Source organism: Lutjanus erythropterus, chromosome 7 (genome assembly GCF_056507025.1).
Source record: "Lutjanus erythropterus isolate fLutEry1 chromosome 7, fLutEry1.hap2, whole genome shotgun sequence".
NCBI classification, from domain to species: Eukaryota; Metazoa; Chordata; class Actinopteri; order Lutjaniformes; family Lutjanidae; genus Lutjanus; species Lutjanus erythropterus.
The window spans coordinates 22,306,151-22,324,594 of NC_139323.1; the positions used below are offsets into that span (position 1 = coordinate 22,306,151).

Genomic DNA, 18,444 nt, shown 5'->3' on the forward strand with positions numbered 1-18,444 from the left:
AAACAGGGCCTGTCAGAGTCCTGGAGCCAAAAATTAGATGTTGATTATATGTCGATACACAAACTCAAGACACCAAACAATGCATGAAAAGCATATTCCTGTGGAAAGTCCAACTTTTTTGGAACTACACAAACACAGAAAATATTATTCTTTTTGATGCTCTAGACATCAAACACTCCGTTTTGATCATCAAGCCCAACCAAACTGAGGTCTTTTTTAACTGTCTGTGTGAAGTGAGCTTGCTGTTCACCTCGTAAAAGAGATTATTAATGTGGTCCACCAGGTGATAAGTAGTTGTTTTTCTCCTCATGAATGCATCTTTACAGTGTGTGTGTTTGTGTTCGTGTGTGTGTTTGACTGTTTGTAACAATACAGTGTGTCTGAGTGGATGGAAATATCTTGGTGTCCTGAAGTCACTGGTCTCTTCTTGAGAAAATCAGGCATATACCTGCACCTTCATTCCCTTTGTAGGATTCACGCCTTAATTTTTAATTTTGTCTGGTCCATTGTGGCATGTGTGTAGGTGTGCATGTCCATGTAGTTTTATATCTACTGCTCCTGCTCTCATTTCATGCTTATGGCGCAAATTCCCATCACCCCTTCCCTCCGCTGCCTTTCTCAATCTAAGTAATCAAATGCATTAGTATCAATATTGCATGGGGAAACGAGCTGAATTTAAAGCTTGACCATGTCAAAGTGAGAGTCCCTGATAGTCAGTGACTGCCGCCACTCAGTGGAAATTGTGCCTCCATTTTGGCTGTAATTACAGAAGCCTGGCTACTGGTTAATATCTGGAGTGATGGCCAATTTTCAAAGGGGAAAAAAGTTATATTCATTTCCCATCAGCGGGCATAACCCGCAATGAAGGAACAGATTTTATCACAGGAAGGTTGTCAGTTTGAAACAAAAAATGAGAAGCACTTAGCCTATTTCATTGCATTCCTTTGCATTAATTTTTAAAGCTGTTTTCAGTGTTAAATGTTAAATATTTTAATTTGAACTAGAGGGCCTCCTAAAAATATTATAAACGCTACAAATATAAGAGTTTATCACTTAGGCAACATATTTGCAAACACTCAGCAACATGAGCATTTAATTGGCGCTCTACTTGATGAAAGTATTATTCACTTACCTTTTAATTCTGTTTTGATGAACCAGTTTCGAGAAAAAATATGCTCAACTTGCTGCCATATAACAGAACTATTTACGCTAACATTAGCCTTTGTGTAGCAGCTGCACTGGGGTTGCAAGTTATGTACTTTACTACAGGACAACTGAGAGTAGTTGTTCAGGTCCATTACTGCCATCATTATTATTCGTTTGAGGGTTAGATGGCCTTAGGTTATAGGATTGAAGATGTATCTCCACCGTCGCAACATTGCTGGTGACAATAATTTACTCTTTGTTACTTAGTCCAATAGGTCACCAATTTTTTTTTTGATGGGTTAGCATCCAGTGTTAACCAGAGGTGAATGGTATAAATAGTATTGAAAGTACGCTGGTATGAATTTGCCCTATGGTATGAATTTTGTCTACACCTTTATACCGTGCTGACCAGTAGAGCTCTCAGTTTGCTGGCAATGAGCAGAAATGATAATCTGCAAATTATGTTGGACAGCAGCGGTTACAAGGGGCAGTAATAATAGATATACCTGAGAAAAGTTTCTGTATTTTTTGTCCCTAGTTATTATTCTAGTTTTGCATGTTAAATGTTTTTAAAATACCTCTATACGGTGTGTAATGTGTTCCAGTAATAACAGTACAGTAATAGCTGAAGCTGCAGTTTCCATGCTAGTGTTTTACCCCTTTTATTGAAATTTTAAGAAAAAACAGATATACCATAATATAAATTTTTAGGCCATACAGCCCAGCTACTCTTGCTAGCGGTGGGAAGTGAAAAAGATGTGCTTTTAATTTTTCAGTCCTCCTCCTATTCAAGTTCAACAATCACTAACTGTTGCTAATTACCCTGATTTCCTAAAGAAATTAGTAAATTGTTGCATTCATTAAATCTCACTGGAATGTGCAAAACACGACCATTAGCAGTTTCCTCTCGATCACAGCCTATAATGCCGAGGCAGCCAAGGTAATGGTGAGGGTTTATCAATCGATTGGCCTCTCACCTAGCATTGCCAGAATGCTAAATACTCTCTGCCCATTTCTAGGGGGATGAATGCTTTTAGCAAGAGTTGACAGGTTTTCCCATGGAGGTGCTAATAGCATGAGAAACATGCTGTGCTTTCCATATCATGTCTTGAGTGAAGGACTGCTTTAGGGATGTATTGGCACCTCTGCTTAGAGTCGCATTTGCTGTTGCTGTAAAAAGTTTGCTTTTAGCCTCCCTAATCCCTCTGGCTTTAATAAAGAATATGTGTAGGCATGTATGTATCTTTCTGTCTAAAGGTCTGTATTTATTCTCTAGCCTCCATTTACAGTTGATAAAAGAAGGAAGCAATGAGCAGAGCAGACTGTGTCTGTGGTTAAAGTGGAGCCCACACATGGCCTTAGGTTATGTTAGGCAAGGCCTTTCAACAACAATAGCTGTTGTAATTGTGTTGTGAAGTTTGTATAGCAACCAAAGGTAGAGATAGAAAGCCGTGCCCTAAAGGGAGGGCCATAAATCATAACCTGGGCATCTTGCGAGCATAGATAGAGTAATTCCCTACAGGCATGGCTAGATTCCCTATACCTACACCGATGTTTACAATCTGAACAATCGAGGCTTCACAGGTCCCCTACACAATTTGATACTCCCCTATTCTCTCTGTTTATGTTTCTGTGTTTCCCTCAGTTCTCACCAATGACATCAGCAGCCCTCCAGGCCAAGAAAAAAAGGGGGAAAAAAACAAAACAAGCAAGGATGTGCATGTTGGTCGTGTGTGTATAGTATTGTGTTGAAAGATGAGCTGGGCTTCTGAAAGACACCCACTCCTTTTTGGCACGGCGTTGCCACAAAAGACCTATTGTTGATCTCTCCCTTTGTGTTTTTATGAGTGCGCATGTGTCAAATGTTCTTGAATTTCTCTGTTTGAAGAAAATGTGTGTTTAGAGTCCGGGAGCTGTGCGCTGTATTTGTGCTTTAATTTAATATATGGGTTTTGCTGTATGTGTTTGTGGCTTTTATTTTAAGTGTGCCTGCTGCTGCTGGATTTGTCTGTCTAGCCAGTAGGAGAGTCTGGACCAGTAGCTGTGGAGGGTGGGGCGCTTGTATACGCCTGCTGTCTGAGGTGCTTGGTTACACTGCAATTAGCTGTGGTTAGCTGCCTCTCACAAGGCCACAGTCACAAACACAGCCCTGCATGCACTGACCTTTCAACCCCTCTGACAATTTAGCAGCTCGACATGGTTGACATAATCGCTCATAATTTGTGCATAAGGGGAATTTTTTTCTTAACATTTGATTGAATTAAGATAATGTAAACTGTTGTAGGCGATGATAGTGGGCGAGTCAATGTGGCCCCCATTTCTACTGGAAATAATATATTATGAAAACGTTTTTTTTTAAACAATTATTAGAAGTGTCATGATTCTTAAAATCCATGATCTCATTTGACTTTCAGTTTTAAGGTTAGAATTTGATTCAGACAACTGTCATTTACCTTTTCAAATTCTTCTTTAAAAAAATAATCTACATGGTGTCAAGTGTGATATAATGGCCATATTTTGTGTTTTTGCCATGTTACCAAAGCGTTATGTTGTGCAAACGTAGGTGCAGTTGTGTGAAACACTGGCTTACTTATGGTCCGAGCTGCTAAATAACCATAGCAACAGTGGACAGCGACAGTTGATCAAAAAACGCGTATGGAACGTGCAGCTGCAAGATATCGTAACTGAAGCCCTGTCGTCCTAGAAGTGGTTTAGTTTTTTTTTTTTTATTCAGATACACACAAGAAAGTGAGAGTGGGCAGAAATGAATAGAGGGAGAATCTCTGATCCTGCTTTTAAAATTCATACTGCCTTCACTAGATTTTTGAGTTTTGAATTAAACTCAAACCTAACTAAACAAAGTTTAGCCATACTGTAATGTTTTGTTATGATCCTTTACTTTTCTTATTTCGATGAACTTGAATTGTTGTGTTTTAGATGCCTCCAAAAGATTGTTCACAGTGAGCTGGAGCTGTGAACCTGATTTTTCATTACTGGGTGCAGTTGAAAATATTAAATTATTGACCATTATTCATTTTGACCTCAATGAGTTTACAACAATTGTTTTTCTAGGTCACTAAAACTAAGATTTAAGTTGATCTTAATAAGAAAACTAATTATCTCAATTATCTTAATAGTCTGATCTCAGTTCAGTCTGTAGCAGTGAGTTGCCTTTTTTTAATTTATGCAGTGTAGTTTATGTATTTTAACTCTGTATCCTTCCATCCCACTGGTACAGTTAACATGTAAAGTTGTCTGCCACTTTGTCTTAGCCTGTGTGCCTCTGATTCTGATTGTGTCTGAATGATAGATATTGTAACTGTCAGTCAGTTCTGCTGTTTTTGAAGTACATTCAGTTCATATTTCAGCCACTGACACTTGTCAAAAGCAACTTGCAGCGAGTAAGCAGGTAAGGTTTTATGAATTGCTCACGGACAGTTTGAAAGTGGCTGTTTCATGGATCAAAACTGTTGTTGACAGAATATTGTCTTTAACCTTTAAGATACCCGGACAAAAAGTTGCTTCAGGGCATCAACGACAAACTGCACACTGTCTGCACGGTTTGTGCTACAGTGTATAGAACCCCGTTAACCACCCAGTGTGCAGGTAATTAATCTCACTTCTAAAGAGTCGCCCTCATGTAGGCTCAGCTGTAGCATCCCTGGAGCTGGGAGGAGTTCACTGTCTTGCACAAGGACACTAAAGCAGGGCAGATGCTCGCTGACACCAAGACTTGAACCTCAGCTGTGATCTGGGTCCTCTGAGAATGGACAGTTTCACATTTACAACTTGATTTCAGAGCTCGACACTGTTTAAAAAAAAAAAAAACTATCTATTTTAACTCTGAAAAGTAAGTGTAGGGGTAAGCATAAAATTTTAACATGACTGAATTTGAAAAGACAATTAAGGTGATTTTTGTTCATTCATTCATTTTCAAGTCAAATAAATTTGATCATAATTCAGTTGTACTTGAGAAAACATGATCAATCAGCTTAAGATATTAAGTTGAACTCTTCAGTCAAACAGACAGAAATTTGATTTTCTCTTTCATTTTCTCATTTTGAAAAGTCAGTTCTTTATTTCACACTCACTCGAGCTTTAACTCTGAAACAATGCATGCTGGGAAGTCTGTTAATATGCTGATCATATTTCTTTAGAAACTTAATTTGATGAGTTGATTGAACTCTATATAGTACGTTCCTTCAGTTAATCATTTTAAGTCAAAAGGCTCAAGCTAGTGGAAGTCATGTTTCTACAATTTGAAGTGTTCTGAAAATACTGTAGTTTAGTTTAATTAAATTGAATCAGTAAAAGCTGTATGTTACGTCAGGTTCATGAGAAAAGATTCCTGTATGATTTTTTACGGTGTACCTGCCCACCGTTCTTGCTGTAAGATGCTGTTGATATGGCTCTCAGCTGAACAGCGTACTTGGCCAAAAAAAAAAATTTAAAAAGAAATTGACAAACTCATTACATTCATATCATGGATCTGTCTCACTACTTATTCTTTCTCCCTTTATTCACGTCTTCTTAATTAAAGTGTATGTATAACCACTTGGTGGTGGCTCTGTGTTGCATCAGACATATCAATGAGGGAAATAGGGTGTGTGTGTGTGTGTGTGTGTGTGTGTGTGTGTGTGTGTGTGTGTGTGTGTGTGCGTGTGCGTGCGTGTGTGGTGGGGGCGTCCCCAGTCCCTTTGTGTAGCTTGGGGGATTAATGGCAATTTGACTAAAACAAAGAGACGGTGCCTGGAATATCATTGGGTGCCTGTGTAATTACAAGGCAATGAGATAAGCAAATAACGACGAGATCAGGCGATTAGGTGGCAAAAAAGCAAAGAAAGAAAACAGTGACTCCCCTGCTAATTAAGGGATGTGAGAAGACACTGGTTGCAAGACGGGGAGGTTACAGGGTTTGGAGTTGACACTCTGCTTTCAGTAGTGTCACCGACACACTATTATCATCCTTCCATTTATGTGTCAGCCACAAGGAGCGGTTGTGAAGTGTGCAGCAGAGTGGCCCAGTGTGCGTATGACAAGTCTTGTCCTGTAGATGTGGGTGGGACCGTCACCTTTTCATTGAAAGTGTCTCTGGCTATAAGCATCCTGTCAAATGCTCAAAAGTAACCTATAGTTTGGCTCCATTTTATTTAGGTGTTTTTTTTCCCATCTGAAACTGTTGCGACAATCAAACTATGATATTGGGGTCTTTCCCTGTCACAGTATGTGAGTCCTAAGTAGTAATTTTCTGTATGTCAATGGGGTGTTTTCATGTTGTGTCAACTGTAGAAAATGTATTGTGATCTGATCCCAGATGGTTAAGAGGTCTGTGCTCCCATAACAGTTGTGCAAACTTGGTAGCTAGCGAAACCTGGGTCAACTTTTTCCTTTACTGTTTCCTGTACAATGTGCTATATGTTGGCTTTTATATGTTTAAAAGAAAACCAGAATTTGAGATGGGTAAAAAATGTTGCCCAGGCACCTGTAAAAGTGACACACACACAATCGCATCTTAAGTTAGCTAACTGGTTAGTTAACAGGCTAGCTAATGATTGATGTAGATCAGCTTGCTAGTTAGCTAGCGTCTTGCTAACTTTAGCTACCAAATATAACTAACTAGCAAATGACTGATGTAGATTAGCTTGAAAATTAGCTAGGTATGAAGGTAGGTCTAACTGAGGGTACACGGTAATACAGGACACCCCTACTACAAGACACACCCCCAAAACGGTCACAGTTAGATTACGTTTAGCCACCAAACTACATGGGTAGGTTTAGGCACAAAAACAGCTAAGTTTAGGAAAATATTGTGGTTTGAGTTCAAATACCTTTGTTAATCCCATAAGTTATCTTATGTGGGTTTTGTCGTGTAGTGAAGTGGGTGTGTATTGTAATAAAGTGAGCTTGTCTTGTATGCTGTGATGACTCAAATAGATCCTTCTCAAAATGCTAGCTAATTAGCCAGCTATGTAGCCTAGATTAAGTAGCCACTTAGCTTATGTTTTTCTAACATCAGGGCCTAACTAATTTAAGATGTGACTAGCCTGTAGGCCTATATGTAGCTTTCACAGGTCCTCCAGCAACATCCTTTAACCATCCTTAAAATTTGGCTTTCTTTTCAGCATAAAAGAGTCTTGCACACAGCTCATATAAGTACAGGAAATGGCAAAGGGCAAAGTTGACCCAAGGTTCCAAGAGGAATGGGACCGGAGGGGTCAGTTGTGGATCCGGGTTGCATGAAACAACAGTATGAAGGTGAACAAACCCATTAATAGTTCATAACAAAGCATTCTTCTGTCCTTTTTGCAGAGTGCCAAGCCGTCCTGCGTGAAGACCCCAACCTTCCTTGCGCAGCCGGGGCCTCGGCTCTCCAGCCAGGTCAAAGATCAGTCCCGCCCCACCCCTCCCTGCCCCCCCCTTCCCTACTGGAGCCAAGATGGCCACCAGCGGTGCCCCACGCCTCTCCTTGCCACTCCTGCTGCCTGTCACCACACTGCTGCTATCACTGCTGCTCACCGGCTCCCACGCCTTAGGTAAGTATCAAGACATGACCAGCCACGCTGCTGCTGATAACTTCTCAGCTTTCCTGGGTAGTGCCCTTTAGAGGCTCAACATTCATGTCTGCTACGCAGGGTTAGAGACAGGGAATATTTCAGAAAGATGGTGGATGGCAAGTTAACAAAGCATTGGTGAACATTTCCTTCAGCTACATTTTGCTTCTGTCCTCTTCAGTTTGCTTTGGGCGAGTGTATAAAGGCTTGTATTTCAAGCTGTTGATAACTTATCTTGGAAAGGCTGTCTTCATCTCCAAAAGGTCTGGTGTTTATAGACATCCTCTGCTTCTGCCTCAGCCAAGGGAAATACGAATTTCACTGCAATGTCAAGAGCTATGTTTCACTTGTTCTAAGAGTAAGTGGTATTCTTACATCCGCATTTGTCTTCGTATTGTACTCAAGATGAGTGAGCCTGTAGGGCCTCAAAGAGACAAGGACATCTAGCTGTTGATAGCCACTTTCTTGGTCAAAATGACTGAATATGTGACTTTTCAGATATCAGAATTTTGTTTAAAATTAAATCATGGACAAAACATTTTCCAATTAGGCTTGACGTTCTCCTGTATATCATCCTCCATGTCTTCCCATGTTAGCAATAGAGAAACGTCAGTGTTCTCTTATCCCACCCTGTCAACTCCTGCTTAGGATTTGTTCTGCACCATTTCCCCGTTAAGATGGGCTTAGAGCAGCATTAAGGAGACAAAACAAAGACGAGGCTCTGCAGAGAAATAGAACAAGAGTGATGGCGAGGTGGGGAGGCTCCCCCTTGGGTTTCATTGTTTATAAATCCTGTGTGTGTTTGTGTTAGTGTTAGTGTGTGTGTGGGTAAAGTGTATGTAAAAGAATTATATATATGTGTGACATGATGAATGCATGTACATCTGTGGATCATGTGTGTTGGAGTGTGTCAGTGACAAGTTTGTGCTTGTTTGTTTGCATATGAGTTAGCTGACTCTACATAACCCACACTGCACACGACATGTTAATTATGTGTGTGCATCATGCTTGTCTGTGTTGTGTGTGTCTAAGGAAAGGCAGGGATATGATATTTTAAATTTGATGCAGGACCGTATTCTGAATTGAGCATTTTCAGATAGAGACATGTGGGATATGACGGTCTTGTCTCATGTTTTTGGAGCGTTCTTTGGACATATATTTATAGCGCATTCAGAATATTTTTTTTCTTAGTTTAGGCTTAGTTAGAGATGCATGCGCAAAAGAAAAGCCCACATTTCTAGTTGGAAGGAGAAATACTCCTACTTGGATAGGCAAAAATATTGCAACGCCAACCTTTTCAAGACGGTGGTTGAATGAATGAAAGTGGGAGGCAGTGTTTGAAGGTGAACAACTCCACCGCCAGCGGAAAGCTTTGAAAAACACTATTTTGATGCAAAGAAGCAGAATGGTTCAAGTAGCTCCAGCCGTTCCACTTTTCCATAAATGGCAATATTAGTGAAATATTCATTTTCTAGCCATTTTCTCTTTTCTCCAATAAGGGCTAACAGCTGAATATTTTTACATGTAAACGTGGCCAGTGTCTCATTGTCCAAGGACATTTGGGTAAACACTAAATTATTAACTAGCTCTGCTTCAAGTTTCTTAAAATAGCTGTTAAATAACAAAACAAGTTTGTACCAAGGGAACATGAATACATGCACACTTTGTATTGGCTCGGCTGGAGAAGTCTGCAAAAACCTAATGAGATGAGGAATCTCTAAACCACAGGTTGTCAATTATTATTCAACCAAGGACCCCTTGCCAGGTAAAAAAAATACACCAGGAACCCCCTCATGTGTGTCCCTTTTAAATGCCTTGATGCAGTCATTTTTTAAAAACACTTTTACTTAGCTATGTAAAAGAACACCACAAGAGAAATATAAACATATTAGACATGTATTAAAAATACTTGCACCATGTCAACACAGAATACCCAGTACGTACAGACACATCGAGAGTGTTTCACTCTTTGTGCATGCATAAAACAAGATGCAGAAGATTATTATCTGATTATTTTAAATAATACACAATAAGAAGTATATGTATATAATAGAAATTATGGGAAAGACCTGATTTAAAAAAACAAAACAAAAGCAACAATAACTGGGACTCGATTATGACAGAGAGCCGATTTTCACCCTTGGTGTGTGGGTGATGTGTATTTGACTTAATGAAAGTCATGGAAAAAAAAAAGAAGTTAATCTATGAAGTATTTGAGATTTAGAAAAAAAAAAGTAAATGTTACTAATTGAACTATGAAGACTTGTAAAAAAAATATGAAAATATAATTTTGTGTATTATGATAATTTAAATGAATAATTCTGAAAACTTTTTACAGACTGTGCAAAGTGCCCCGGACCCTTGGAGGGTTCTGGACCACTATTTCAGAACCACTGCTTGAAACGACAGACAGACGGAGTACATTAGAGATGTGAGCAAGAGAAAAAAATGCAGCAAATGTGGCATTTCAGACATGCTATTCAACATTCTAGGTGTCACATCTGTAATTTTGAGCAAGTTGAGACACTTTCTGTCTATCTCAGGTAATTTGCAAGATAAATTACATTTTTTGCCATGTTCCCTCCGTCTGTCTCTTTGCTCGACTCAGTTTCTGACATTCAGTGAGTGTGTTCTCAGTGGTTCAAGATAACATGAGGAGGACTTGATTTTTCTCATGTTGCAACAGAGCTGTCTACCCTTGATTGCATGGTGGTTGGAGTGTCTGCTAGCATAATTCGAGTGTCTTTTAGCTCAGCTGGCTGAAAACATCTGAAATTGCACTCAGACAGATGTCAAACAGATGTCTTTGTTCCCTTCCCTTTTTTTGCTTCTTTTTTCCTCACTTATGGCAAGGCCACACAGGATGAAAGGAAAGCCAAGGTGCAGAAGCTCCTCCTCTGAACAGGTTGCATATGAAGACAATCGCCCACCATGTCGGGACTCAGTTTGTTCTCCTCCACTTGAACTTATTCACAGCCTCTGTTTGCTCACCCTGGTTTAAATAACAGTCAGTGCAGTCTGCTTCATCTTTGATGGAGATTAGCTTTCCCCCTCTTTTGCTCTCTCTCTCTCTCTCTCTCTCTCTTTGTCTCTCCCTCCCTCCCTCCCTCACACACACACACACACACACACACACACACACAAATGTGCTAACAGCATGGCTCTCTCCCCATCTGTCAGTATCTGCCAGTCTTTGTCTGCTCTGCCTGTGGATATGATCGCTGTTTTTGTCAAGCTCTCTAACTCTGTCTTATTGTCTCTTGCTCATGTTCACACTTTTGTTTTTTTTTTCCTTTTCCTCCCTCCTCCTGGCCACTTACACACATATACACACACACACACACACACTCGCTCCTATTTCTCATCTCTTTTTGGGGCCACACAGAGTTCCTCCACCATTATGTCTGGAAAAAATATGCACACACATACACACACAGACTACCTTCTTTTTCTCTCTCTGATTGTCTTTCACACCCACATGCACAACCACACACACAAACACACAGCCCAGTGGTGCACTTGTCCAATTATAATCACTCCCACTTGGTGGACTGAGAGGATTGGAGTGGGGGGGGGACACCAACCCCCACCTCATATCAACACTTTCTCTCTCTCTCTCTCTCTATCACACACACACAGAAACACACACACAGCGGATGCCACCCTTTTGCAAAAAAGGCCCAGCTGAAAGCATGATGTCATCCCTCCCTCTCACATCCCTCCCTCTCTCTGTCTGCCCTCCATCCCTTTCCATTTACACTCATAAATCACAACAAGAAGGAGACATTTTTAATCAAAAGAGAAAGAAAGATGGCTCAATAAATCCCACCTCCCCAACTATAATAATGCATGGCTCCCTGTTTGTGTGTGTGTCTATATTTGTCTGCATGAAATTTGTATGTAGGCACAATCTGTGTGTGTGTGTGTGTGTGTGTGTGTGTAGAGGCTGCATTATTCTAATGTGTGAATTGTCACCTGAGCTTTATCATAGGTGACTGTAGCATATTGAGCGAGTAGATGTGTTATATTTGTTGTAGGACATCTGTAAAAACTAAATGGCAGTGTGGTGCACTGAAGTGTGGTGTGGTTAATGTATAATATTCATATAAGAAAAGATAATACCTTATTAGTCCCCCAAAGGGAATTTTTTCAGTGTTACAGAAACATAATGGATAGCAAAAAAATGAAGAAGAATCAATAAAACCAATAAATAAGAAACAAATCACATAAACAAGAAGAAATAGGAACAGTGTATACAATGTAAAGAATAGCCAGACTCATCAGTTGAATTTACCCCAATTACTACAATTTTTATTATTTGTTTGGACATTTTAGCTTGAAGGCCTGTCTCCCAAGAGGACACGAATGACAGTAAATAAATAAAAAAAATATACAAACATGCAATGTAGATACTCAGTACAAGATAAAGTTTAAAATAAATATGTTGTCAACCGAACTTTGAGACAGAGTGACAATTACATATATTGTAATGATAATGATACTTAGCTTACAACAGTAAACCCTCTCTGTATGTATGCAGCCATGTTTTTGTGCTTCAAAATATTTGCAGACAGTCAAATATTCTTTTTTTTTTTTAACAAATTATTATCAGTTATTTTCTATCATTGGACATCAAGTGGAAAAATAGCAGTTGTTTTGAAAGTGGAAATCGACTATTTATAGAATTTATGCAAAATTGTAACCCAGGGAGCTTTTTAGTCATGATTAAAGGCAAAAAAGGTAATCAAAATAAAGACCTAACACCATTGAAAGTTGTAAGTGTGAAATACATAAACCAGTTTATTAGACAGTGTTGGTTAAAAGGACTGAATCAAACAGCAGTCAAAAGGTTTCTCTTTTTAAATTTTTTTTTTACTTCAGCCATCAAAAGGTTGCGTTTCTGACATTGTCAGGGAGGCTGATTAAAATTTCTCAGAGAATATTGAAAGTGTAGGTAATTACTGAAGTTATTAGGCGTATGAATACCATCTTGTAATATTAGTTTTTTGATTTATGAGCTATGGGGTGACAGGGTTGCCATGGTGTTCACACAAAAGAGTAGCTGCACACACGCACACAAACACACACACACACACACACACACACGCACACACACACACACACACACACCATCAGGCGCTAAGACCTTCGGGGGCCCATAATAACTTGAACAAACCTCAGCTCCAACAGCTCCGCTATTATCGGGTTTTGTTTTGTTATTGGGTATTCAAATCTGGTTTTAAAAACCACACAGGGATAGAGAATTCTTTCTTTCCAGTTGTGCTCTGTTGCTGTCCTTTGTGAGTCGATAAAGGGGCAACATGAAGCACTATTTCTTTTATTGAGGAAAATAGATCCTGTCCTATATTTCCCTGATTGTCGCCCTTAATGCCTGATGTTTTATTGGTCCTGAATCAGTGGTTTTCAAACCACCAACAGGGGTCCTTGAGTGGGTTGTTTGGGGCCCCAGCAGAAGGAGTAATAGAATAATTTGACTTTTAGCACATTTTTTGAAGTTGGAACAATGAGGGAGGGAACAGTGTTTGCGGTTTTAATTGATTGTAATTAATACTGATCCTGGTTTGAGAACTGACTGACTGTGAAGATTTTATTATTTCCAAATTTAAAAAGAAACAGTGGTAGAGAGTAGGTAGAAGGGGTGTTAATGATTAATCATTAATTGATGAACTGATATTAAGAATTAAACTAACACAATTAAAAATATATTAACCTATAATTTATGTTTTGTTTGGTGGAGCAATTTATTGAATAATAGCAGGAGGAGAAGAGCAGCCGTTTTGAACAAGAACGAGAGCCTTACTATATTATTGTGTTATTATTCCATTTGTTTAAATTGTTTGTGCTTCCTGAATTAATGTTTCATGTGCAGCTAGAATTGTTCAAATAAAGCTGAAACCGAGAACAAAATGTGCATTTTGTAACTCATTCATTATTAATGATCAATCAATTATTGCTAATGTTTTCAACTCTCAGTAAAGGAAAATAAACCAAATGTCCAGCCTTACTCAGAATGGATTTCTTAAGACAAAAACCTCTCAAATTAGGGGTGAGTGGTCTAAAATGCATCTATTCTGGGGTCTTCGACCTGAAAAAAGTTTGGCTACCCCTGGCCTAAGTTCATATTTTCTTTCACTGAAGGGAAAAAATAATAATTTTTTTCATACTTTTCTGATATATTGCAATTTCTTCACTTTTCTTGATCTTACTGACTTTATTTTGCAATATTGTTTGTATATTCCGGTCTGTGTTTTTGGACACGGAGACAGGGTTATTTGTCAGCATTTTCCCTGGCCTTTCACCTCCTCTTCACTTTCTCTTTCTCCTCTTCTTTTGGCCTTTTAGAGTCCTCAACAGTAGCATTCTTGGCAAAGCACTCCTAATAGTAATTGGCCAGAACTCACAGTGACGGGGTGAGGGTGTTCAATTATTTATATTCCTTTGAAGCTGCCAATTGGAAAAAAATGGAGCCCCTTAGTGGAGCCGTTATTTTCTTGTTCTTGTTCCCTACATCTCAGTCTCTCTGTTTTTACCACTCTCTGTCTTTCTTTTTCCCTCACTCGCTCCCTCCTTATCTTTTCCAGTCAAATTATATTTGAGCCAACAGTGTCAAGTTAATTCTGTCAAATTCAATTTTATGTGCACCCTGCTGTTGCAATGCTTGGACTCATGCTTTACTCTATACACTGTTTTTCTCTCAAATGAGAAGAAAACAAGTTAATTTTTAATTGAGTTACAGGCATGAATCCCTGCCTCAAGTAGCCTGTTGGCGCTGTCTGCAGTCTGAGGGCTGTCATAGGTTGAATTCTCAGAGCTTGTGAGAAAAGAAATCATCATGTCTTCTTCTTAAAGGAATAGTGCAGATGATTTGAAGTGGGCTTGTGGTGCTTACTGACGGTCAGTGTTGTACCTACAGTAGATGTTGGTCAACATGCCTCCACTTGAGAGAGCCACTGAAGCTAAGCAATGAACTGCTGTGGACGGGGTCAGCAACCAAACATATTTTAGCCACTCAAAAATGTCCTGCCTAAAAAGATTCAGTGTCAGTTCGTGTGTATACTGTAGTATTTAGAATACTTTCACAGATTTATCTTGCCACCAGGCACCCCTTTTCGATGGGAAACCATATAAGCCAAATATCGCTTTCTCTTCTTCAGCCAGACTCCTTTTCAAAAACAGTAATTGGACCTCCCAGAACACAGGAGTTGCTGTTATATCGCTACTCAGTTTGTTAGTTTGTGTTATTGTGTGACTTCTGTGAATCCAAACTAACAGCTTAAAAGCCAAAAGTCACACAATAATTAAAAGAAAATGACCAAACAACCTAGCAGGAGATCGGCAACTCCCATGTTCTTCGACGTGAAATGACTGATTTCACCAATGGAGTCTGGTTGGTTTTGAGAAAATAATGTTTTGCCTATATAATGCTAGTTGCCCATCAGAAAAAGCTGTTTGATGGCAACATAAGAATGCTAAAATATTCTAAATAATGTGTACACTTAAAGTATGTTATTGCTTATCTCCTGCTGCTTCTCCAATACTTGGCCCGTCTCAATCGCCATATACTGAAGGTAATACTATGGCCCTGCTTCAAATATACCAAACTATCTGTCTAAGTACTATTTAGAAAGACTTCGAACCCCCAGTTTTTCTTTTATTATTAAGTTTTTACGGGTGAGCTTCAGGTGCACTCATAGTCAAAGTGTTTGCTTGATGTGCCAATATTTGCCATACAAGATCGCTGAAAAGTGCTGACAAAAACTCTCTTTAGCCCCGCTGGAATGATTTACAGTGTTGAAAAAACATACAAACAATCAACAGTGCAGATCCAGCCCATATGGCTGATTTACAGCAGGTCACAGGACAGCAGACATACACATCCGCTATCCAGTTGGTTGAGGAAGATGAAACACCGTGGCAATAAAATCAGGAAAAATCCAGCCAGTTTAATTTATTTTATTGAAATGTGCCTCTAAAAGCACAGTTTTGGTCAGGACAATGGATCAAATAGCTGTCCTCCAAGCCTGAAGCCACAGCGTGGGTGATGCTTACAGCTCGTCTTTTTTCCCATCATCTCTCTTTCTCAGTCTCTTTTCAGTAACATGCTCCAGTCGTTTGAGCGATTTTTTTATGTACTCAGTTTGACAGAACAATGCGAGTGATTGAAGTGCGTGAAAAAGTGCTATCCCTCGATGTTTTTTTTTTTCTTCCAGCAGAAAGGAATTAAACACACCACCAAGGTGGCTTTTAAAATTGCCTCCTTTGATGAGCAAGTTTAGATCTTCAAAGGTTTTTGAATCCCCCCAAAGAAAGATATTCCTCGATGCCTTTTGGCCTTTGGATAATTTTTCAAACCTCCCATCTCAGACTGTACAGGTGGAGACTTTTCCTTGTATGTGGCTTTGCTTGGATTCAAATAGAGAGAGAGAAACAGTGAGTGGTTTTCAGTCAATGTTTTATTTTCAATGGAGAGACAGCAGATTGTTTTGTCTCCATTTTCTTTATTCTCTTGTCCTCTGTTTTGATCAGACCTGTAACACCTTTGACAATTGGAGGTGTCCTCTTCATTTAATGAGCCAACAAGTGTCAATTTCCTCAAGTGAGTCTCTAAATGACACAAAATTGTTCCCATTTCACCTCCTCTGTGTGTGCTCTATGGCCATTTTGAAATCAGACACACACTTAAGCTTAATTTCCCCCCTTTTTCTCTGAGGAATCAAGCCCATTTATTTCCAATGGGTAGAAGGATACTTAGTGTCTGTTGCTTTTTTTCTTTAGCCTTCAACAATGGTTTCAATGGGACCAATTTGTGCATATTACGAGTGTGCCACTCTTTTTAGAAATGCAGCTTCGCTGTGACAGCAGTGTGGTTGGGCAAAGTTTTTCACCTCTGGGTACTAACACTCCAGAACTTATTTTATACTGGGCTCCCACATCCTGCCACAAGTCCCTCATGGACTGCAAAGCCTGAGCCCTACGAGTTTGTTTGGAGTGCACTCGACATAGATGGCACACTGCATGATGCAATGAGCACAGCTCTGCACAAAAACATCACGCCTTTACTCACTGCATGTACTGCAGAGCATGAAAACAAGTGAATAAATTTCCTAATGAAGTGACATAATTTCATTTCTTGGCAGTAGAAATCATTTGCCTTGAGATTTGCTTTGAAAGATGTGATAATGCTTTTAATAAAGGCTTTTCTTCCCACTTTTATCAAAATACTGTCACTTGTTACATGAAAGTTTTATTCAAACATGTACAATTATCTTGGCTTTTTATCAAACCGTTGAAAGGAGTATCAGATTTTTGAGGTTACAAGATGGACAATTTTCCGCTGTGGGGAACTGGCTGTACAATCCACTCAGCACCAACTGGCTTTGTGAATCATTATGTCTGCAACTGCCTCGCACCCCAGCTGCCCCGAGAGCAAATCCCAATTAGCCTTTCTTCCTTATATTTTAATTGGAAAAGCAACTGTTTCATTAACCCTTAAGCTTGGACAGCTAAGGTAAGGGTTATGTAGGAATGGAGCCTGACCCAAACATGCCCTGTGGAATATGGCTGCAGCTGAGATTAGTTGAGAGAGTAATTTTTTTTATCCTGACTGGCAGAGCATGCGTGCTTATTTTAAGCAGACATTCAGACAGTTTCAGACATTCATACCACACCAGCACAATCACAGTATTAAACATTTTTTCCCTTCAGTACATACTGTGAGTGTGGCTCAAGAGCACCTTGGCAACAGATGAAGAGGAAAGAAAAGTGCTGATTTCATGGAAATGTAGTGCCCTCTGTTACAAAATTTGCTAAATATGTTAAAAGATCTCATATCAGACTCCACATTCTTCACTGAACGACTGAAAAAGCCCCGTTGTTGAAGATCCAAATCCTCACCTCTTCATCTTCTAAGTTGGCTCATGTTGATGCCACCAAGTTGTCCATCTTTACTCGCAAACAATTTTCCCATCAGAAATTGGCAACAGACTTACCAACTTTTTTTTCCTCCTGCCTTTCTCTTCTTTTCTCGCCTGGTTCAAGTTTTTGCAGCAGTCTGCTGCTCTTTGTTGGCATTGATTGCGTGTGAAAACCTCCAGACAAGACAAAGCAAGACGGGTTTCGAGTAAAGGCTCGGTTTCCATAGTGATGGCGCTTGCCTAGTCAGCCTGTGAGAATTGGTCCTGATTGATGGGGCTTGGTTGTTTGGGCCTGGAGGGTGTGCAGTGTTTGTGAGAGAGAGAGAGTATGTGTGTCTGTCTGTTTGTATGTTTGTTTGTGTGTTCGCTGTTTAATGCATCCTCTTGAATGCACATTTGGCTGAAACTATCTGTCTGTCTGTCTATCCATCCTTCCATCCATACATATATGGGTGTATGTATTTGTGTGTGTATAAGTGTGCTGATAAAGGCTGGTAGGGTTTTAAGAGAAGTCCAGGACTGACAGTCAGGCAGCTCTAGCAGCTTGGTGTCCTGCTGAGTCTTTAGATAGCTGTTAGGTGGATACTGAGAGCTGGAAAGTCTCTACACCTCAGAGGTCCGTACGGCTGTTGTTCAGCATCAGTAACATCTCACTGCTAGTCCATTTTAACTGGTTACTGCTGAACAGTGACCACACCTTAGACCATTTAGAAATGCTTTGAAGTAAATCATATGTAAATCAGTGGACAATGTACAAAGTTCCAGTTAGACTTGGTGCAAGATGAAAAAGGTGAAAGTGAACATGTTGGGTT

The 18,444-nt window shown here is 39.6% G+C and overlaps 1 protein-coding gene across 1 annotated transcript in view; it reads left to right on the forward strand.

Annotated features, from left to right (window-relative positions):
- ptprsa (protein tyrosine phosphatase receptor type Sa) overlaps window positions 1–18,444 on the forward strand; it is a 309,811-nt gene that overhangs the window by 124,129 nt on the left and 167,238 nt on the right. Inside the window, 2 exon segments of the mRNA XM_084723307.1 lie at window positions 7,456–7,557; window positions 7,559–7,679. Coding sequence (XP_084579433.1) covers window positions 7,456–7,557; window positions 7,559–7,679 — 223 coding nt within the window.